General features: G+C 51.9%; 1 protein-coding gene across 6 annotated transcripts in view; it reads left to right on the forward strand.

Moving 5' to 3' along the window:
* The window catches only part of Nmdar2 (glutamate ionotropic receptor NMDA type subunit 2), a 131,735-nt gene that overhangs the window by 105,431 nt on the left and 3,083 nt on the right, over positions 1–23,221 (forward strand). For all 6 annotated transcript variants that reach the window (XM_037218163.1, XM_037218166.1, XM_037218165.1 and 3 more), the window contains 6 exons: positions 3,455–3,567; positions 6,071–6,194; positions 8,979–9,139; positions 9,844–9,947; positions 20,785–20,890; positions 22,262–22,408. In XM_037218163.1, the coding sequence (XP_037074058.1) occupies positions 3,455–3,567; positions 6,071–6,194; positions 8,979–9,139; positions 9,844–9,947; positions 20,785–20,890; positions 22,262–22,408 (755 nt within the window). The remainder of the gene's footprint in view (positions 1–3,454; positions 3,568–6,070; positions 6,195–8,978; positions 9,140–9,843; positions 9,948–20,784; positions 20,891–22,261; positions 22,409–23,221) is intronic.

Genomic DNA, 23,221 nt, shown 5'->3' on the forward strand with positions numbered 1-23,221 from the left:
GCTGCACGCAGCGTTCATAATCTAATTGCCGTGCGTCGCCGGCGACAAGAGTAACTGCCGGGCCACGTAGTGGTAGCTGCTACCCGGACAGCTGGCTGACGCCTGACCCCTGACCCGACTCCAGCGTTATCCCCGCGCCGACGATGTCTGTCTCAGCGGCGTGCGGGGTGATAACGCTGGAGTCGGGTCAGGGGTCAGGCTGTCTCGGTGGCGTGCGGGGTGGTCTGCCTGCTGGTGTGTGACCCAGCCGGGGCGGGGTGGGCCTCCGCTGACCCGGGGTCACGGAAGAGGGTCGCGCGTGACGCCCGCGCCCCTGACGCCGTCATGGGGCGGATGAAGCGGCGATTGCGGTGCGATCCCAGGCGGGCCTGCGATGTCACGTTGTGGTGCTGGGCAGTGCTGGTCCTCCTCGTTTCGGCGCTGCAGGACGCCCTTTCGCTGGCTCGGCCGCTGCCGTGAGTCAGTCTGTCTCAGAACAACCACAACCACTGAACTTGTGTAAAAGTTACAATGATTAACCATAAGCCACCGAGCGACCCCTGCCGCTCGTTAAACTCTCGTCCTAGAATCCTGCCGTTTAATTGGAGTTTCACGACCAGGGAGTAGTGCAGGCTCACACAACAAGCTCTAATTAGCGTGGGCCTCGATAACACAAATCCATGCAATCAAAGTGTTAAAACTAAATTTATCTTAAGATCTGGGCAATTTAAGGTTTTAAGTTCAGTCGAGCGCCATTAAACTTTTGATAACTAGATCTTCCGGGTTGAAAGTGCTTGCCTTTACACTGACAGTACACCAGCAGCAGCTCCAGTCCCGTTCTGTAGCGTGTTCCTGTCCCGTTCTGTAGCGTGTTCCTGTCCCGTTCTGTAGCGTATTCCCGCACCGCGCCGTAACGTGCTCCTGGCCGCTCTGTAGCGTGCTCCTGCCCCGCTCTGTAGCGTGTTCCTGCCCCACTCTGTAATGTGCTCCTGCTCCGCTCTGTAGCGTGCTCCTGTCCCGCTCTGTGGTGTGCTCCTGCCGCGCTCTGTCATGTGCTCCTGCCCGCTCTGTAATGTGCTCCTGCTCCGCTCTGTAGTGTGCTCCTGCTCCGCTCTGTAGCGTGCTCCTGTCCCGCTCTGTAGCGTGCTCCTGCCCCGCTCTGTAGCGTGCTCCTGCCCCGCAATGTAATGTGCTCCTGCCCCGCTCTGTAGTGTGCTCCTGCCCCGCTCTGTGGCGTGCTCCTGCCCCGCACTGTAGTGTGCTCCTGTTCCGCTCTGTAGTGTGCTCCTGTTCCGCTCTGTAGCGTGCTCCTGCCCCGCTCTGTAGTGTGCTCCTGCTCCGCTCTGTAGCGTGCTCCTGCCCCGCTCTGTAGCGTGCTCCTGCCCTGCTCTGTAGTGTGCTCCTGCCCCGCTCTGTAGCGTGATCCTGCCCGCTCTGTAGCGTGCTCCTGCCCCGCTCTGTAGCGTGCTCCTGTTCCGCTCTGTAGCGTGCTCCTGCCCCGCTCTGTAGCGTGCTCCTGCCCCGCTCTGTAGCGTGCTCCTGTTCCGCTCTGTAGTGTGCTCCTGCCCCGCTCTGTAGTGTGCTCCTGCTCCGCTCTGTAGCGTGCTCCTGCCCCGCTCTGTAGCGTGCTCCTGTTCCGCTCTGTAGCGTGCTCCTGCCCCGCTCTGTAGCGTGCTCCTGTTCCGCTCTGTAGTGTGCTCCTGCTCCGCTCTGTAGTGTGCTCCTGCCCCGCTCTGTAGCGTGCTCCTGCCCCGCTCTGTAGCGTGCTCCTGCCCCGCTCTGTGCCGGTCACGTGCCGTTCAGCTAAGCGATATTCATCACGGCTCTCTCGCGTCTTGATGGGCCATTTGACTACCGCGATTGGCAAGCTACAGATGCCATCTGCTTCCATCTTCCAGGCTCGGACTAGTGCCCGGGCTGTGGAACGCTACGAGAACATGACAAACGTCCGGGTTTTAGCATGTTGGTGTGGTTTGACGACGAGAGATGGGAGCCACTGAATTTAGTATGTGCCTGGTTATTGCTACAGTCGATTAAGAGCCCGGGTGGAACCCAGGCATATGTGTAAGAATACCACAGGTGGCGGGAGGCAGTGATGACGTCACCATGTATGTCTGTCACCAGCTGGCATTTTACTTTGCTTGTGCGGTCTTGGCGTGCATATTGCCGGCAAAAATGGCTTGAATGTCTGGATACTTGCTGCAGCTAGTCCACTGGGCGTTGCTCTTCAGCCTCTTCATGAGTAATTTACCCGCTGGAGAGTGACTGTAAACACTTGACAAAGCCGGGGTTTTCATTCGCAAGGCTATCTATATAGTGCGTGAGGTTTGCCGACGGCCACAACAACCTCTCAAGCAAAATACTTGGGAAATAATTTAGTCGTCATTTGTCAGCCGCTCTTGAAGACATCTTCTGCGCCAATCACACTCACTCAAACTTGCTGCTCCTTTGTGGTCGGCGTTCGCCGTGTTCTCAAATAGTGAGTGACGTCAATGGTCGTTTTTCTGCTGATGACGCACGCAATTTCCGCTCTAATATTGTTAAACTGCTTACGAACCCCAATCTTGTTAGCCCGCAGGCTTCCAGCAAGGCGTGCTGCTTTGGAAGGTCTCATCAAACCCTAACGATCCAAATTTAAATAAGTGCCATCAAAAATAACTGCGGAATAAATTTGTGTCCAATCTACATTTTTATTGCAGTCGACGCTGCTAATGCTCCAGATTAGACGTGACTAAATATTGAAATAGGTCTGCGTTTCTCATACCATAGTGTTATAGCGGCAGGTGGTACCGGCCTGTGTGTCCTCAAGTGACTGCGATATTTTCCATAAGTACCGACTAGCAGGAGTATCGACTTGTGTATGCTCGCGTGGCTTCGATGTTTTCTATAAATCAGTGGCAGGAACCATGTTATGATAACGCCTTGCCAATCAGGCGCTATCAAAGCCTACCCCTTCCCAACAGCAGCCTTTTATGCAATGTGATGTCCCCAGTTATTGGCTAAATGGCGGCCATTTGAGAGAAATGGCTGGCATAGGCTGGTGTTAGTAGCATAAGCCGAGCTGGCAATGGGATACGGCTCCCTAGTTCATCCGTAATACAGGGTTGAGTTCAATATCAACTCTCCTGATCAAGCAACGCAGTTGACTGGCATCAATTGTTTCTGCTGTGCTATGTGTGGCGAGGCGCCTTTGCCGAGAATTATATTAGTTTCACACATATTGTGTTACTATTTATGTGCATTTTGTCGGCTAGCTGACGTATGTGAATTATTTGTGTGTTATTATTTATGTGTGGCATTATTCACGATGCTTTGGCTGAAAAAAAACACTGAAGCACTTGTTTTGGATAAATCGACGTTATTGGGTGTACGCTACTTGAAGTGTCTGGGCAAATACAATTGACCTTGCTCCGGCTCAATTGACGGGCGTGACCGTGACCTCGCCTGGCTCAGACGTATGACCTTGACCGGACAGATGGCGCCACCGTCCGACTACAAGTTCTCGCTGTTCCGGACGCTCTGGATGGTCTGGGCCATCCTGTTTCAGGCCGCTGTGGAGCTGGACGTGCCCCGAGGGTACACGGCCAGGTGAGCAGCGCGTTGGCTACCTTTGTTTGCTGGCATGCAAGAAATGTGATCAAACACCGGGCAGTGACGGCTTTGGAAGCGAGGCCGATCGTGGCTTGTGATTAAGATCCTTGCTTGTGACGGCTCATAGCTTCCGGTTAAGATCCTGGCCCCGTCAAGGGGCGTGCTTCAGCGGCCCGCGCTCGCTTCGGCATTTTACCCACGGAGCACCGACGCATCTGCGCGCATCGCGGAGCGTCATGACAAGATCTGCCGGCCGGCGCCGGCCCGCCCACAACCAAGCGTCACGCACCAGTCACGCACCGCTCGCGGGGCGCGAACGCGCGACGGCCGGGCAGCCGGCGCTCCGGCAACGGCGCCGCGCCGCCCTGTTGGTGCAGGTCGCAATCGAGTCTCGCGCTCACCGGTGCCGGGCGGTGACGGGCCGCGCCGCCCTGTTGGTGCAGGTCGCAATCGAGTCTCGCGCTCACCGGTGCCGGGCGGTGACGGGCCGCGCCGCGCCGATGCGATCAGCGCCGGCGCTGATTGGATGGGACGCTGAGAGAGCGTGACTGGATTGCGTCGCGCTTCGGCGCCACGCGCGGCGTCTCTGCGCGATTGCGTAGCCGCTGCGGAGCCATGCGGCCGCGGGGTGTGGCGATGGCGTGAGAGGAGAGGTAAGCCACGACGCTCTTGCGCATCGATCGGTCCTCCTCTCTGCCATGTCATCAACGGCTCCATCTTCACCTGTGTGTCAATCATGGTCTAGAACAAAGTTCTCGTCGCGCTGCTTCACGAAGTCGGCGGGAGATGCGATGCGAACGATTTGCGGCCGGCTCCGTCCTGCCCGTGTTGCCGAAAACGCCGAGAAAGTCGTTTCCCTGTTGCCCATGTCTCACCTTTTTTACAAAAACATACCGTCTTCAGTGTAATAGACCTGTCAACGTCGTCGCTCCACGGAGGCCGCCTTGATCGCCTCCGTCGGATGGTTGTCAAAAGCTTAAGGTCGTATCATATCGTCGACGACACTTGATTTAAGTGAAGTGTTCACGACGTCGGTCATGGCGCCCTTCCGGACATGCTAAAAATGTTATGATATCTACTCGGATTGGCTACAGAGCTCTTTAGCAGACCTGAAGCAGATTTTGTGTGGTGGTTCCTTGGCCCTCCTGCCGACTTACAGGTTGCTCAGGGCACATGGTTGGGCCGTTCCCCTTCTTTCCCTTCATCAACGGTCTTTTCCCCTTCTTCCCCTTCTTTCTTCTCGGACAGTGTCTTTCCCATGCCGGTGACAATGGGTTCTTGTAACAGTCTCCGTCTGATGCCATTGAGGCTGTCGTCCTAAAAAAGCTCCTACTGATAGATCTATCTGCTGAGGGATTTAGCATCCAATTCCCAAATTCGTTCAAAGACAACGGATTTGAAATGAATCGGCATCAAACGATCTTCACCAGCATTGAAGAAGAACCAAGATCTCTAAAAATCCATCCGTTTTTCATATCACTTCGTCAGGTTTCCTCATCTTACCGTGTTGGTCCGCGAAGGCCCTGGGTTAAGTCCTGGGCTAGTCGTTGACCGGGCAGTCCCGCTCGTCTATGGCAGGCCATAAACGTAACGCCATCCTCTTCTCTCTCCATAATTTTGCGATCATTTCATGCCAAATTTGTACAAGTTTTGCCCTGAGATTAGTCATCACGTTGAGATCATGTGAGCGCAAGACGCCAGTCGTTGTTTAGATAGAATGGCATAGGATGAATGGCGTGGTGCGCCGATGAGACTACCTTCAAGTGTTCGGACCCTCCATGATCACGAATGCCCAGTGGACAGTCCAGTAGACGCCAGGTGGACAGCGCCCACCTGACGTCAAAGCCCTCTTAGACGTCCGTCATAGATGCTGGTGTGTATCTCAGAAAGAAACTACGCATCACGCTGCTGAAAAGCTGCAGCTGGCAGGTCTTGTCGCTCGAACACGCAGCAGCCCTTGTCCTATCGCACCGCGGCATCAGAAACAGGCTGCCGGCCGCCATCACCCGGGTGCCCAGCCGTAGGACTTTCTCACGTCCCGCGGATCAGCGAGGATATTAACAATCGGATGTACTAACTGGAAATCATTTGTTGTGCATCCGTGTCGCGCCAAACGCCGCAAAATATCCAATCTTTTCACTGGTGTTTCGATGTCGCATGGCAGCGTGTCATCAAACTGACTGGGTCAAGAACACGGACTGAGTGGACCGATCTTTCATAGACGATCTTGACCTCGGGGCTTGACGGCCTCGTCAGCATGTGAATACACACATCGAGGATGAAAAGTTTACCGCTTACGTTACTTGGAGCTTTCACTGCCGAAATCATCCGCATTGCGTGCTACCCGTATCAATAGGTTCGTCGACCAAATCCGATGAGGGATCTGCTGTTGCTTTTGAACTAGTTGCAGGTCCATTACTGACATCAGTGAGAACGCTCTCATTTTCAGAAATATTTCGTGATCATATCCTGTTTGACAATGGACGCCATCTTGCCGCAGGTTCATGGCCAACGTCTGGGCGCTGTTTGCGCTTATCTTCCTCGCCATCTACACCGCCAACTTAGCAGCGTTCATGATCACGCGCGAGGAGTACTACAACCTCGACGGCATCGACGACGAACGGGTCAGTAGCAGGCACGGGCTGGACACAGTTCGCTGTACAAGTGAAGTGGTTGAAAACGGAAAGCTCTCTTTTCCCCTCCTTTCCCATAGGGGCGGATACAGAGGGGGCGTAAGGGGCATGTGCCCCCACCTTTGATCGCGAAGAAGAGGCGCTCTGAGCTGTGGCGGAACTTAGCGCCATCGTGACGAAAAACGGGCGCCCTGTAGTTATGAATAGGTGCACCTTTGATCTGAAAACGCCAATGCGACGCGGTACAGACGAGGTGCGGTCTCCTCTGCAAGTTGTTGAAACTGTGGTTATTATTAAATGTAGGTAATATTTCTGTCATTATGATGATATTAAAAGTTCCTTGCGTTGTTGAAATATCTTGCGAGGAAAACTGGCGTTCAGCAGGATTAAGGTGTCGTCTCGGCGATCTTGAGCAGGGTTGTTGATAAAAACTTGCTCCTCGTAATATGCGCCCCTTGCCGAAAGCTAGGGATAAAATTTGATCATATTTAGGCGCAGCGTTCATAAGATGACGCCCGTGTACACCGATCGTCATCGGAGACAGAACCGATGCATTGGCGCGCGGAGGGTCTTCTTTCCATAAACGATAATCATGTGGCATCGAGCATATTTCGCTACGAGAATTGCCGCTCTTTTGTAAAGTGGCGCACTCGCGAGCGTCAGCGGGTTTGTCAACGCCAAAATGTGTTAATCAGCAGGCACAAGGCGTCCGACTGACGTGGAAAGCAGGCAAACATCTGTGGTGAAAGCGATCACTCTTCCCATAAAGAGCGTTCATATAAATTGAAATAGCACTGACGAACGACTGTTTTGGATGAGCGTCGTCTTCGGAAAAGGAACCCCTGTAAAATGTTTACGTGATTATACGCTGAAAATGGGCACTTGCTTCTCTCGCCGCTTCTGGGTTTGGGTATTCATTTGTTGTTTGTAATGCCGGAGGATATAATCTCCCGACTCATGACATAGCAGTAGACGGTGGAAGATAGGAAGGATGGAAAGGCAATTGACAGTGTTAGTGCACCCAACACGGGACTCCGAAGGAAACCTAATAAAAAGATACGCGTTTGTGAAGACTGACTGTTTTGTAGTGGCAAAATGAGTTCTATTCTCGTTTATTTATAACCGGTGACGCTGTTTAATTGAGCATTATCAAAACATCTGGAGGATTAAAAAACACGCATCATTTGGTTACTGCTAAGTTTATATGGAAGCAGCTGACGAGTTCTGCCTTTAGAAAAAAACGAACGATTTTTTCCCAGGAATGGCCAAACATGTCCTCACAAACCAAACGCCCCCTCCCTCCACAACAGTCCATGAAAAATATCCCCCGATCGAAAAACCCGAATCCGCTTCTGCCCACCCCGATGATTGGTGGCAAGATCCCCTCGCTTGAGCACGGCCCACGTTAAATAAACATTCAGGTCCAGCTGTGTCATTAACCTAACCTCACACTCTTGCGTTTAGAACCACGACGTCTCAACGAACTCGCTCTACGACGATAACGGCTGTGGCTTATGGGAAAAGATTATGATTGAATTTTTTCAGCCGCATCGACTGCCAGGGGTCATGCAGCACCCATAGGTGTTTATGGTTTGGGCGTGCTCGAGTACGTGTGATTGGGAATAACAAGATTAGACGTGTCCAGTGCAGGATCGAGGGCGTGCCTCCGTTTCAATCGTCCACTGAGGCATCAATCCCGGTCGCTTACCAACGCTTATAACTGCTCGAGCAGAAGGCAGAAGCTACCTGTCTACTTGCGGATCTGCAGATACAACCCCGCACAGACTCCAGGGTCACGGCCCAGAGATATCAGTGCCAATCATGAGGCCACCATCACATGTTTGGCTCGGCACCTCCTTGGCGCTCACATTCCCGGCGCTGCCCCTCCCTCCCCCCCCCCCCCCCCCCGAACGATCGACGAGTCCTGACTGCGCTGTCTCCTCATCGGCCCGCAAAAACCAGCTGTCGTCGGCCGGAGCTCTCGGCGTGCGGGGCACGTGCCTCACCCGCGTCTGTCTCGCGGCGTCGTCAACGGTTCACTGCCCGGCAGAGGCAGAACTTTTTGCGGGTCGGGAGGGGTCACCGCGTCGTCGCCGTGAAGCCGCGCGCAGGCTGCATGTCTGAGTCGAACATTGCCCGACTCAGACTTCAGGCGCAGTTCTACTGTACTCCCAAGACCATGAGAGGCGCTGCCCAGGGTTCAAAGGTGTGGGAAACAGCAGTCGCCAGCGCACCACATTCAGTTAAGGCCGCGGTTCACTGGTGATCCTCGTCGAGAGGCGCCGACGGTGACGATAACCCGACCAAAGCCCCGGCCAAACTTTAAAGGTCTCTCATTATCACTCCAAGTTTACGCCCGAGAGCAGACTAAGCGGGTGGCGAACCTCTGATCGTATTTGACACATGATTTGCACGCTGCCGTCGCACGTGTGGATGTCCAGGCGTGTCATGTCGCTAATGTATGACAAATGTCTGCGCCCATTTATCTATTTTTCGATGCATTTGTCACCAACACAGTGCTGGCGTGTGTCTGTGCAATGCTCCAGCAACGAAGTAAACGCGGTAATGAGCCGTTCAGAATCTACAGCAGCAAAACAATTTTTGGCGCCAGATTAGTCTGCGCACTGACGTTGACACTGACCCAAGCACACAACGGCCATGGCAGCGCTATTAAAAGTACATAAAGCTCTCATCAATCACGCGCCGCTAAGCGCCTTCCGTCTCGTCGCGTCCCATTTCTTACCCCCCCCCCCCCCCCCCCTGGTGCGTCGCCAGCTGCGGGACCCGCGCTGGAAGGACCCCCACTTCCGGTTCGGCACCGTACTGCACGGCAACACGGATGCCCTCCTCAAGCAGAACTTCCCAGAGATGCACCATTACATGCTCAAGTTCAACAAGAGCAGCGTCGTGGAGGGCATCAAGGCAGTGAAGCGCGGGTGAGACTAGGTGTCCTCGATTATGCTGATGCTTGTGCTGCTGCTGACGCTTACATGCTTATGATGACGTGATATGATGATGCTTATATGCTGATGCTTATATGCCAATGCTTACGTGCTGATGCTAGTATGGTGATGTCGATGTCGATGCTGATGTTGATGATGCTGACGCTGATGCCGATGCTGATGATGTTCATAGTGATAATGATTATGGCGGTAGTGGTGGTGATGTGGGTCGTAGTGATGGAAGCTGAATGTTGTAATTGGTATTGGCATAGAAGGTAAAGGGTTGGTGGTGATGCTGATGCTGATGCGTGAAGAGTTGTGACGTACTATCCTGACACACACAGCATATTCAATTTTTTCCTTCGGTTTTCCTTGACAGTGTGACAGTTATTTCTTCAAAGAGCTTGCCTTAACACGGCTCTAGAGGGAAACAAGTACCCTCTGATGGTAGTTTTCATTACGGCAGTGTTCTATCCCCTAATGGTACCGTTGGGGGCAAAGCGCAAAGTTATCGATAATTCAGGTGAATGGAATTTATTGCCGATTAAAAACAAACTTTGTTGAGAGTAGGAGTGCCTTCTCACGTTGGGAGAAACGAGGTTAGACACCTTGTTTTGCATACCCAATCCCTTCCCCAACTTTTGCTCTGACGCCTACCATGACGGTGGATAACACGCCTCCGCGTGCGTGTGCTGCAGTGAACTGGACGCCTTCATTTATGACTCCACCGTGCTGGAATACCACAGCGGGCAGGACGACGAGTGTCGCCTGCTGACGGTCGGGCAGTGGTACGCCATGACAGGTCAGTGGTAGGCCATGACAGGCCAGTGGTGTGTCATGACAGGTCAGTGGTAAGCCATGGCAGGCCAGTGGTACGCCATGACAGGTCAGTGGTATGTCATGAGAGGTCAGTGACACGCCATGGCAGGTCAGTGGTATGTCATGACAGGTCAGTGGTAGACCTGGCAGGCCAGCGGTACGCCATGACAGGTCAGCGACACACCGTGGCAGGTCAGTGGTATGTCGTGGCAGGTCAGTGCTAAACCATGGAAGGCCAGCGGTACGCCATAACAGGTCAGTGGTACACCATAGCAGGTCAGTGGTACGCCATGACATGTCAGTGGTACACCATGGCAGGTCAGTGGTACGCCATGACAGGTCAGTGGTACACCATGGCAGGTCAGTGGTATGTCGTGACAGGTCGAGTTACAGCCTGGAATGAAGGCACCATTTAGGCGTCTGCTGAAGGCCATCGTCGATCACAAAATAGCTTCAACTTCTGTTATGTATTATGCACATTCAGTTTCGTTTGATTAAGAATCATTCCACGGTGCGGTTGTCGGAAAATCTCAGCCATGTACAAAGGGAGAGGTAAAATACAAAGCGAAGCACTATGCACCATGTGGACATACACAAGAATTTAAAGATTGTTAAATTTGTGAAACGCATATACTCAGCCGTCACAAGCAGGTCATATGAGATTTCTGCAGGGTGGCGGACCGTATCCGGGCTGGAAGCAGGCCCTATTGCGATAAGGCCCGCGCGGTGTGAGAACACACGCCCCGTGGAGCGAGAACGGAAAGCCAGAGGCTCCAACACACCCGCCGCCGACGCGCGAGCGGCACGCTTGGAGTCATTATGCCGGGATACCGGGTAAACAGGGCTCAGGTCGCTCGGGGTGCCGCGGGTGGATTAGAGGCATGTAGGTGCCGATGCTGTCCCGGAAGGTGACCAGAGCCTGCATTCGGCGGTATCCGAACTCCTCTACGGTCGAGGTGACGCGGTCGTGATGAGGAGCCCCCTGGCCCCAGAGCTGATGGCCTTCTGCAGCGGGTCGAGAGCTGAGGGCCTTCTGCAGCCGGTCGAGGTGGTACGCCTCGGCCCCATCCCAAACAGAGGGACAGCGTAGGAACATGTAGAAACGCGCGATGTTGGACAAGGAGCTTGTGGACGTCCAGGGCCAAATGGTGCCGAATTTGATATGATCACAGAAGAACGAAGTTTTGCTGCTCTTTCTTATGATATCCAGCATATTCACAAGAGATGAAGGAAATACTGTGCAAGTTTAGGCGAAAAGATGCGAAAAATTTAGATACAATCGGGTGTGGTAATAAGGAGGAGGGTTTTCGGAGTGCGTTGATTTTGAGAGTTGGCTGTCAAAACGGCATTAACAGTGAGCAAGATTCCTTCTTGCCTATTTAAGACTAGCTGGCTGGTTGGATTTTTCGAAGTGCAGACAAGGAGTGCCCTACGCACAATATACTAAACGACATGCGGAAGGTAGGCGGGAAGTTCGTTGGCGAAAACGTTAAATATAATAGGTCCGACGAAATTTCATTGCGAAATTCCATTCGGTGTGGAGAGAGAGAGAGAGAGAGAGAGAGGAGAGAGAGAGGAGAGAGAGAGAGAGAGAGAGAGAGGAGAAGAGAGAGAGGATAGAGGAGGATGAGATAGAGAGAGAGAGAGAGAGAGAGGAGAGGAAGAGAGAGAAGAGAGAGAGAGGAGAGAGAGAAGAGAGAGAGAAAGAGAGAGAGGAAGAGAGAGAGAGAGAGGAGAGAGAGAGAGAGAGAGAGAGAAGGAGAGAGAGAGAGAGAGAGAGAGAAGAGAGAGGAGAGAGAGAGGAGAGAGAGAGGAGGAGGAGAGAGAATAGAGGAGAGGAAGAGAGAGAGAGAAGAGAAGAGAGAGAGCGAGAGAGAGAGAGAGAGAGAGAGAGAGATGAGAAGAGAGAGAGAGAGAGAGAGAGAGAGAGAGAGAGAGAGAGGAGGAAGGAGGTCCGTCTCTCACCGCCTGCCTCCATTGGTAAGACTCAGCTCCACGACTACAAGCAGTGATCCTCACTCAGTCCGCGCTGCATCCTCGTGCGTGAACTCGCGCCGTCAGCAATCAGCAAACTGCTTAGTTGCTTAGTTGCAGTACATAACTGATACAACATAGCTTATTCCTTTATAAAATATATGTTTCATGGATTAAACTGCATGGTCCTCAATAATTTGTGCATTCAAAGAGCTGCAACACATTCTCTACTCACCGGTGGAAAACCAGTTGGATTACATCGCTTTTCAGTACCCGAACCTTGGACTAACGTCACTAGTACATAGGCTTGATGCTCATGCCTGGTATGCCTAGTTATAGACGAGTAACGATCTTCGAGTAAACCTGGTAAATAGTTTTGTCAGGTGTGACCTAGTTCGACACTCTGTGAGAAGCCAGTCTCACAGTTAGGTGTTTCGTATTGGCAGAATTTTAAGGGTGCCACCCTTACCTGTTCAACGTCAGTTTCTATCTATCCTTATACTGAAGCCATGAACAGTGTTCTCTGCTACGGGAAGACGTGCATGAAACCTCAGCGCAATACGTTTCTGTCCAAACACCCAAGTGAATAGAATAGGGATGTTTCGATGTCGGTAAATTATGCATGTTGTGGCTTCGATTTCTTAGACGCGTGATGTTTTTCGCCGCTGAGAAATATGTAATGTGATCTGGCCCCATTCCAGCAACACATTGAGTGGACACCACTGAGTCATTCTGGAAAAAACGAGTGGTGTGGTCTAGTGCATTACACCAATGGCACGAGCACAAATGGCGGAGTGTGCTCACTCACCAAGCGCATCACAAAGATAAAGGTTTTGCATAAGATTTAGTATGATGACGGCCTGGAAGCCATTTTAGAAATTGACGTTACCGAGGTGGTAACTCAGGGGTAACCGTAGGGGAGACCTCATGGTTGGTAACCTGTGTTGCCTGAACGCCGACGGTATTGATACTATGACTTAACTAATAAGTTGTAGAGTGATAGAAGAACTTGACGGAACTACGCTTCCGTTGGAAAGCAGAAATGCAGGGGGAGCTTTGACTGGTTAGGAAATGAGATAGGATTGGCTGGGAACAGCGTGTTTGTTGTGGGGAGCCTAGCCAGGCAGCAGACGCCAGCGCTGGCGGATGGGCTTTGCAATTTACCCACAGATGAAAGCAGCGTTTAGCATTGGGTGCGATGGGACGTTGTTTGCTGAGGTCTGTTTGAACAAACGCTCCTCGGCAGGGTCGGGTCATTGTTGGTCGGCTGGATGGCTGACGGTTTCGCAGAATTCTCGTGAACATGTCAGGGCACGGGCGCAGGCAGAGCAGGGGGGGTGAGCACTTTCACAAATTGGTGACTTGTTAAGTCCTCGAAGCCACGAGCCAACAGCATACGCTTTTGCAGCGACCAATGCGACGAAGACAATAGGGCGCTGAAAAACAAATACAAATAAATTAATGAAATACAAAACAAATGCATTAATGCTGTGCGATTTCAATCAAAAAATATTACGTAACATTGTCTTGCTATAGCGCTATCACCTATCACAATGCATGAACAGATTGACAAAAACCTGCAGATGTGGATTATATCACAAGAGTCTTCGACATTAACAATTTCCTTCGATGAACAAAAGCTAGCGTGGATTAAAATCCAGTATCCAACATTGAGACGGAAGAAAGACCGATGCAGTTATTTAGCCGGTTGCATGCAGGGAGGTTGGATTGAGGACAGCTGCCAGGCTGCTCTACGCTGTTGAACGCTCATTGCGTTCATGCTGAACCCACTGACAAAAGCGTTGTTCCAGTTTATCCGATGATATTTTTACAGCCAGATAACACCGCGGAGGATATACGTACATTACAGCGTTACGAAATCGTCGTCATCGGCCAATTTCACTTCCTATGACCAATTACCAGCTGAACATTCCGGATCGATGAGGCCGAAGAGTGTGCCTGTGCTGGGAATCGAACCCGGCCCCACTGGTGACGCCCCGCGTTATTCCCGCAGACCGCGGGCGCGGCACGCACTGGCGAGTGCGCATGCGTGGTCCGTCAGATGGTTGCATGCATTGTTGCAAGCTCACATGCCTGTTGCACAGCCGCCACGCGGTCGGTTGTGGCCTGGGAACTTCCAACGGACTTACACCCAACTTCTGATGGCCCTTACATGTCGGACCTCATTAAGCCCACCTCTAATGCTGCCGCTCATCACTGACATGTGGTACGTTGTTAAGAACATCTGCAACTCGAACAGCTGCGCTTGAGACATCTGCCAGGATAATGGTCAAATGGCCAAATCGTTTTAGCTGGAGCGATGACATCAGGTGACTTTCCCACCGATGTGGCGCTCCGGACCATCGATGTGCGCCCCAGGCCACTGATGTGACGCTCCGGGCCATCGATGTGATGCTCCGGGTCATCGATGTGACGCTCCGGACCATCGATGTGACGCCCTGGGCCATCGATGTGACGCTCTGGACCATTGATGGGCCATCGATGTGATGCTCCGGGTCATCGATGTGACGCTCCGGACCATCGATGTGACGCCCTGGGCCATCGATGGGACGCCCTGGACCATTGATGGGCCATCGATGGGACGCTCCGAGCCATCGATGGGACGCTCCGGGCCATTGATGTGCCGCTCCGGACCATCGATGTGACGCTACGGGACATCGATGTGACGCTCTGGACCACTGATGGACCATCGATGTGACGCTCCGGGCCATCGATGTGACGCTCCGGGTCATCGATTTGACGCCCTGTGCCATCGATGTGACGCTCCGGGCCATCGATGTGACGATCTGGACCATTGATGGACCATCGATGTGACGCTCCGGCCAAGCGAATCGCGTTGTTGGTCAACGCGTTGGAACTGGATTCGTGCGTCCACCTGCTCTGGCTGCCAAGATATGGTATAAAACGCGAAAAATGTCCAACCGGGTAAATTCATCTTAACCGCTTGTTTGCATGTGATACGGGAAACGTGCGTCCGGACATCTGGCACCACGCCATTTCCCGTAGAACACTCTAGCGATAAGTGCCAGATTTTTGTCACTCCGACCTATGGTTACCGATATGTGGATGCAGTTTGGAACGGCCACTGGGCTGTTCTGCGCAGATCATAGTCTCTCGCCGCACGCACAAAACCAACAGAACACGCATGCGAATCGTGTCCAAATTTTACCATTCAGAAACCCGCCTTTTGGCCCAGGCACGGCGCAATGCAAAATGGGATTGCCCTGTTTCTACCCTCTGACCAGCCCCATATAGTTCAACAGCAGGCCGTACTCCTCTGGGTTTGTGTTTGTTTCCTTTTATCGCCAACAGAGCAGCGCTTCCCTTACTGGCGTAGTCGTTTAAGGAAAATAAGATAAATACACAGCACACAGCAGCATGAAGATAACTAAAGGATAGCGTGTTTCAGAGCCAAGTGAGCATGCTGCAGAGGTAAGACATACTTGATCACTTGAACCCTAGAGATGTCAAGATTGTCGTGAAAGACACCCGCGTTTGTGTTGCCAGCTAAAAAAGTGTGCACAATGCTTGACAAACTATAAAACAGACCGCTCTGCACTGTCTGCACACCAGCGCGAGGTACAGCGAGCAGAATTCACGTGCGGTGTCGACCGAAGCGGCACAAGCAAGGGAAACAGCTGAGCGAGATTTGAGAGTCCGGTTTACGTTAGAAGATGTTTCCTAGAAAGATAACATTGTAATGCTAGGGATGGAATTTTTAAATGAAGCAGAAGGATCTCATGAGATAAAGAAGCTGTTTGTCCGGAGAATGTATGAGTAAGTAACCAAGTAAGAGACTTATGCTGCGCTCGATCGCCCCACGCTATGTGGGAACTGACCCCCCCCCCCCCCCCGTCCAGACCAAGATAAGATATTATAAAACGATCGCACGTTTGCAAAATACGCAGCCATTACTGCGCTTCGGTTGAATTTTCACCTACTTGATGTTTTTTGCACTGTAATTGTTAACAACAGGCTATATGTCTGTTGAGAAAAATTCGTGTTCAAAGGACCTCTCCACATTAAGTGGTTTAAACCGAGATGTTCTATTCCTTGCGTGTGTGTACGGCCGTTAATGCTGGAATTGGTTAAATGGTCCAGGACCACCGCATTCTGCCCAACCCTTATTTTTTATTGTATTTTTTATTTCATTTTCCTTTGATATATTCATTCCTAATTTCATTATAGTCAGCAGTGGGTTCTGCTCCGACAGAAAGCAGCCTGCATTTATTGACATTCCACTACCCGGTGACGTCAAACACGTGGAACTCTCGGATCGCTTTCGTCGCGTGTGGCTCAGAAATAGACGCAGATTGGAGAGGCGCTCCGGGCGGCAGGGGATGTAACCCGGGCGCCGAGGGCTTGGTGACGTCACGGATCTGGTCGCATTACTCGTACCAGAGCTAGATGCATAGCATTATCACTGATAATGTATGCTTATCATTGAACTATCTTGGAACTAGACGCGAACTAGATGATTCCACAAAAGAGATCGACGGTGACTTGAGATTGCACAGAGCGCCTAGACCTAGACATAAATGATAGCGGGTTGACGAGCTTGCCCGACAGTTACTGAAAGGCACTCTGTGCGATCAGGATCCGTTTGTCTAAAGAACGTTTTTAGCGTCCTTGAGTCCGAAACCTCACTGACACAGTGAGTGAGTTTCATATTGAGCTGCACTGTCATTTGCGAAATTAATTCTGATTAGAACGCAGGTTCTGCTAGCCCCGGTGGCATGCATCTATTTGGCAGCATGTGCGCCATGTTGACACACCATGGCACGTACGCCATGGTGTGTTTTGTACAGCAGAGATACAGTAGTAACAATGGTGGCGAGGTTTGGCATAAATTCTGCGTTACCCACAACGTGACCTTGTTTTCGGGTTAAAAATAGTTCAGAGAGTAAGGCTTAGCTCAACCATATGTAAATAATGAAGTGATAAACTAGTTCCGTGGTGTATGTAAATACTCAGGTGGTGATTACAAGAGCATACGGCCGAATTTTTTGACGGTTAAGTAATATTGTTGTTATAGTTCAGTAATATATTTGGGGTCATAGGTTCAACAATTTAAGAAATGACCAATTTTAGATAGCCAAAGGTTTCCCTACATCGTGGTTAGTTTTCTTATATGTAATTTCAATAGATTTGGATCATCTAGCCACAAGTTATAAACCACCAAACCAAGGATCGCATCATGACCTCCCGATAATGGCCGAGGCTTTAACTTGGTGACTGTTACTCAGAGGTATACGAATCACACAGTTGTCTTATGACTTAAAAATACCCTACGCACTCATTTTCAGATTTTGGTAGAAAACCTGAGGTTGTAATGTTGAGATTTTGTATTTTTTGTCGTCGAATTCCCTGGCGTTTAAATAAGTCAGTGGGCGACTGGGAGTCCACGTCAACATTTCGCAAGAAGTGTACCACATAAGAGGCGGCACCATCGTGGAAGGATGTGGGAACGCGTTCCCCTCCGGCATCGGATAGGGGCTGACAGTCCCCTATTCTAGCGACCTTCTCGCAGGTCAAAATGTGGTCTTCCCACAAAGGAGTACATATTTTCAATTTTTACCATAATGCAGTTACCTCAAATCGGTGGGATTACATGGCTACAAATCGAGTGCGGTGTTTCCAGGTCTCCAAAAGACCGTTCAGCCCTATCCTTCTATACTGCACAAGCACACTCAATGTCTTCTTTGCCTGGAGTTCCAAGTCGGATTAGGAGGTGATTAGGTCGTCATTTGGCTGCAGTCTATGGATACCATTTTTTTAAAATGGGAAAGTGAAAACTAACCTTGAGCCGTAGTGCACGTGATACAATGTAATATCCTTAATTAACTAGTACGATGGTGCTAGGACTCCAAAAGACCGCTCAGCGATATTCCCTTATAACGCTCCGAGCACATTCAATATTTTCCGTGTCTTGAGTTCAAAGCCGGTTTGGGAGGTGATTGGATTATCATGTGCCTGCAGTCTATGGGTATTAAACATTTTTCTTAAAGAAAAGTGAAGAACAGCATTGAATTGTGACGCAAATGTTGCAATACAATAATCTTTATTTTCCGGTTACGACTGCTATTTTCGTACGCGCCGTCAATGACTATCACGTGTTATCATCACTTCCACCGTTGCGTTTTTGCAGAAGCCTCAGAACGCAGAAATCTACGGCCGTGCAAGATGGCATACGCTTTCTTCTCATTGCCCGTCCGTTCCAATGGCTCAGTCAGTCAGAGCGCCTGCCTTCTGAATGAATGGTCAGATTTACTCTCTGCTGTTATTTTTTTTTTTATAAGCAAACGCAAAACTTTTGTAATCGGGCGTCCAAACCACACTGCATCTGCGCGGTAAAAATGCATGAACTATCACCCTGCCAAAGTTTCGCCACTGTACATAAACACGCTCATACAACGATGCATTGTATGACCAAATGGTTTAGGTAATATGCAGTGTTGAGAAGAAGCTGCGACGCTGCGAGATTCGCCGGCGGAAAAACGCACGTCTGTCCACGTTGGGAAGGCGAACGGATGTTACCCATTTTGATTATTTTTTCCAATCAACGCCTGAAGGGTCAATGCTAAATTTTTGAAATTTGTGGATCTCAGAGCCCTGTTCCCATCCCTGGTTCCCGCTCCCCATGCCTTGCTGTGATTGCAGCTCAAGACACATGAGGAATTCGCATAGCAATGCTCATTCACGCGAACGCCGGTTATAAAACGCGTGATTTCCCACGAATTTCTTTTATTCAAGTGTTGTGCTGGTTTTGTGATCTCGTCCCCCTACCAGCAATTGGTGGCACCGCCCCTGGCCACATGAAACCTTTGGTTTGCCGCTCTGCGAGGCACCAGCACCTCCCCAAGCGGTGCTGGGCTTGACGTGCGCGCCAACGCGCTGCCAACACCTGGAACGTTCAGTACAGGGGGTGAGCACCGGGTCGGCGCTGGCTGGTCGGGGCCGTCCTCCGTGACCTCTCACCTGTCCGTGACTGACAGAAACTCGCGCCAGCGCCGAATGTGACTGGGTGGCGCGCTACGTGGTGTGTTTGCGCGCTTGGGGTGAAATGTGGGATTCATGTTAGGCGTTGGTAACAAAAGGAAATGCTCTTTGATTATTAATGGATGCATACAATATTTCGGGCTGTGCGACCCTATTCACCCGATAGCCTTTGTTAAGCACTCAAGTTATTCCAGGTCGTCCAGAAATAATCTGGACTTCCTAGGAATGAAATGGGGATATCGCTGGCGGAAAACTGTCGAGGTCGCGCCTGTCAACCACATCTCTGTGCTGCTCATTGCAAGCTCTCTCCTCGTTAGGCTAATGTTTCTCAGCTCGTTGGCGAGTGACGGTGTTTTTTTGTGGGTGTGAGACCGATCTTCCAGTGGCCTTGTGCTCGTTAGCGGCCCCCTCGCCCGCCGCCAGCCGCATGGCGGTGGCGGTGATTGACTGGGTCGATGCTGCTCTCTCTCTCTCTCTCTCTCTCTCTCTCTCTCTCTCTCTCTCTCTCTCTCTCTCTCTCTCTCTCTCTTTCTCTCTCTCTGAGACTCCCTCCCTCTCTCTCTTTCTCTCAGACTCTCTCTCTCAGACTCTCTCCCTCTCTCTCTTTCTCTCAGACTCTCTCTCTCTCTCTCTCTCTCTCTCTCTCTCTCTCTCTCTCTCTCTCTCTCTCTCTCTCTCTCTCTCTCTCTCTCTCTCTCCAACACACTAAGCACCGAGTCTAGCTTCCGTCATTGAGAGCTGTTGATAAATCAGCTGAACACGGTGCTCAGGCCCAAGCAGATCACCCAGCGGGCACCGTTGTGACGTCACTGTGTCTTTTTTACGATCCACTGAGAAATCAGCTTCCCAGCGTTAGGCACTGTGCCTTTCAATAAAATCGAAAAATAAAGTGATTCGAGAGTTAATTCAATACCAGTTAGAACACGCTGGACCGTACAGGGAGAAGGCCAAGATCTATGACTTGCATGGACACCATACACCACCTATCGGTAACAGCAACAATTTGGAGAGTGAAACCGTGCGGTAGGGGACCGAATTTCTAGTCGCTGCTGGACTCGCAGCTTCGGGCCAACAACCTGAGAGCGGCATACGACACCGCTAGACCGATAAGCCAGGGGCCGACAAGCTCTGTCGGGGGCAGTCCTTGGCCGAAGTGCTGTTTTGGCTTTCCCAAATGAACGACACAGAGTCAGGAAGCTGTACAACTTCGGCATATAGCCTGCGGCGGGTTCGTGGCCGGTGTCATGTGCAGCGGACGCCTCATTCGGTCCCGAGATTCTTCCATTCCCTCCATGCTGCATAACGCGAATGTCACGTCAACTGAGCGCGTTTTTGGCGAGTAAGCAATACTGATATACATAAATATCGTGATGAGCCTATTTGTCCTGCGCACGTCTGGAGCGGAATTCACCGAGTCGAGTTCAAAGGTGAATGATGCAAGTGCAAGTGATGGGTGGTTGGTGCTGCTGTTTCTTCTTCCAATCGCTGATTTGCGCTTGCCTTCCGCGGCTCAGTCTAGAAACAACGCCCATAGTACAAATCACGTGCGCGTGTGGACGTGATAACAATGATGTGAGGTCCAGTACGCTCACGGCGTCATGTTCAGTCATACGAAGTGTTCATGCATCACTCCATGTGTCCATCTCCATGCTACCAATATTGCACGTGCATCCCAAGCCGCAACAAGTGTTCGGTGACAGCGAATTGATGCAGCGTCGGCCTGGTCGCGCATCCCAGCCCAGCTTGGTGACAAAATGTGCGGCGCAGTCCAAACACCCCCCCAGAAATATTCGACGCTAGCCTGACAACGCTCGCTGCCTCCTCAGGGTACGGCGTTGGCTTTCCACGCAACAGCAAATATATTGACGTGTTCAACGAGCGAATCATGAACTACAGACAAAATGGGGATCTGGAACGGCTTCATCGGTTCTGGTGAGTGGAGCGGCGGCCAGAAATGGCGGTGTGGTTTGCTCGTGTCAGGTGTGCACGTAGTTGATATGGTAATTCTACGTAAATCCTTCACTTTTTTGCGTGTTATCGGTTACCAAACGTAGAACATCAAAGTTATGTCCGCTGAGGCCTAATCTTCTCCCATTCGCTTGCGGTTTTCGGCCTTATATGTTGCACCAGAATTTAATTTTCCTGGTTTAATCGGTGACGCACTGCCGAAGCACCGTTCTACCAGCGAATGTCTGAACAGGGTCGATGATATGACGCTGAAATTGGCGATGGCGATCCTTTGCTAGATCACGGAGTAAATATTGGCAACATACCGGTCCCTTTGTACGGTTACGGTTTTTCTTGGTGCGCGATCGTTCAGCTATTGGCAGTCGCGGAATCAGAGCTTTTATGCAGGTATCGAAATTGATATATCTTTTTATCCCGATCAAGAAATTAAAAAGCATGTAATGCACCCAAATCGTCTGTTCGGGCGTCTTAGGAAGGGGGTCCAAGGGTCCCAAGACCTCTTTTGTTGCGCCTCCGGCTATGGGTACTACAGTGCTGAGGGAAAACAGCGTGCAAGGTACCATAAGTGTCGCAAATTAGCCACGAACGCTGTTATACAGTGCTTGACAGGAACCCTCCCTTTCATCACCATTGTCACGCGCGTCACAAATCAGTCCAGTCCTGACATGTGTAGCTGGGGATTGACTACCGCAGATGTGTCTCATGTGTTTCTCACCCCTGGAGCCCTCGGGGATCATGCTGAAGTAAATATGTTTCCCGCACAATCTAGCCAACTATTTACTATCGCCTGGGAATGGAGCGCGCTCCCCAGCTCAGTTCTCATCTCTTCCCTGGCGTCAGCCTTGCACCCATCTCACCTAGCCACAGCTCTGTCCTCCAGCCTGACCCGATCCCCAGTCACAGCTCCATCCCCAGCCTGTCCCGATCCCTAGCCATAGCTCTGTCCCTCAGCCTGTCCCGGTCCCCAGTCACAGCTCCGTCCTCCAGCCTGTCCCGGTTCCCAGTCACAGCTCCGTCCTCCATCCCGTCCCGGTTCCCAGTCACAGCTCCATCCCCAGCCTGTCCCGATCCTTAGCCAGAGCTCCGTCCCCCAGCCCGTCCCGGTCCCCAGTCACAGCCCCGTCCTCCAGCCCGTCCCGGTTCCCAGTCACAGCTCCATCCCCAGCCTGTCCCGATCCTTAGCCAGAGCTCCGTCCCCCAGCCTGTTCCGGTCCCCAGTCACAGCCCCGTCCTCCAGCCCGTCCCGGTTCCCAGTCACAGCTCCGTCGCAAGCCAAAACTCCTACTCCGGTCCCCCCCTCCCCCATGTTTTGTGAACCATGAACCACGTCGTCAGGTTCACGGGCGCCTGCCGGCCGAACCAGCAGAAGAAGAGCAGCAGCAACCCGCTGACGCTGGACCAGTTCCTGTCCACCTTCCTGCTGCTCGGCTGCGGCATTCTGCTGTCGGGCGTTCTGCTCGGCTGCGAGTTCCTCTACTTCAGGTGAAAGGCTGGGGGCATGCTGGGATCGTGCGCATCTGTGGGAGCACGTGGCGGCTTGGGCGGAGAGGCTTGAGTGCTTCCTGGTAAAAATGTGCTGTAATGTAAGTTAATTTAATAAAATTTTAATGTAAAAGACGTGCAATTCCTGGCTTTAGTGTCGTGAAGGTAATTGGAAAATCGGGCGGATTTCGGTACCGTGGGGTCCGGCTCTCGATAAAGAAACTTATCACGGAATGTTTGCATAAGATCGGGGCGGCCGTCCCTTCTCCGGGCCCCTGTGAACTCAAAACCAACGGAACCGACACATCCCCCCCGAAGACAATCTTTGTCGCCTGAGCTCACCAGCCTCGTGCGCCGGCCGCCCCCCGGCCACCCAGAACCGCCTCGCGCGTGTCGTCACCGTCAAATCCCCAAGTGGCGCTGCCCTGGCATACTAGTGCCGGTGGGGGGTCGCTCCATGCACGTCATACGCGTCCCAAGCAGGCGCAGCCAATCAGCTCAAGATAGACATCAGTAGGACCCAATTAGGGTCGGGGAGGGGTCAGAAAATCCGTACCGAGAATGCAACGGAATGTGAAGGTGAGTGCGAAAGTGCTGAGGCGCCATTGCTATCGTTAAATAACGTCTGCTCCCCGGAGGAGAATGTCACTCCCGCGTACCGGATGACCAGGCAGAGCTGTCACCAAGCGTCGACCGACGGCAACCGAGAGCTAGGCATCCATAGTCACGAGCTGCCGACGGAGACCGATCTCACTGCTGCCGACGGAGACCGATCTCACTGTCATCCAGCGACTGGCGCGTGCTCTCGATCAG

This window comes from Pollicipes pollicipes, unplaced genomic scaffold (assembly GCF_011947565.3).
Source record: "Pollicipes pollicipes isolate AB1234 unplaced genomic scaffold, Ppol_2.1 Scaffold_4219;HRSCAF=4965_pilon_pilon_pilon, whole genome shotgun sequence".
Taxonomy (NCBI): Eukaryota; Metazoa; Arthropoda; class Thecostraca; order Pollicipedomorpha; family Pollicipedidae; genus Pollicipes; species Pollicipes pollicipes.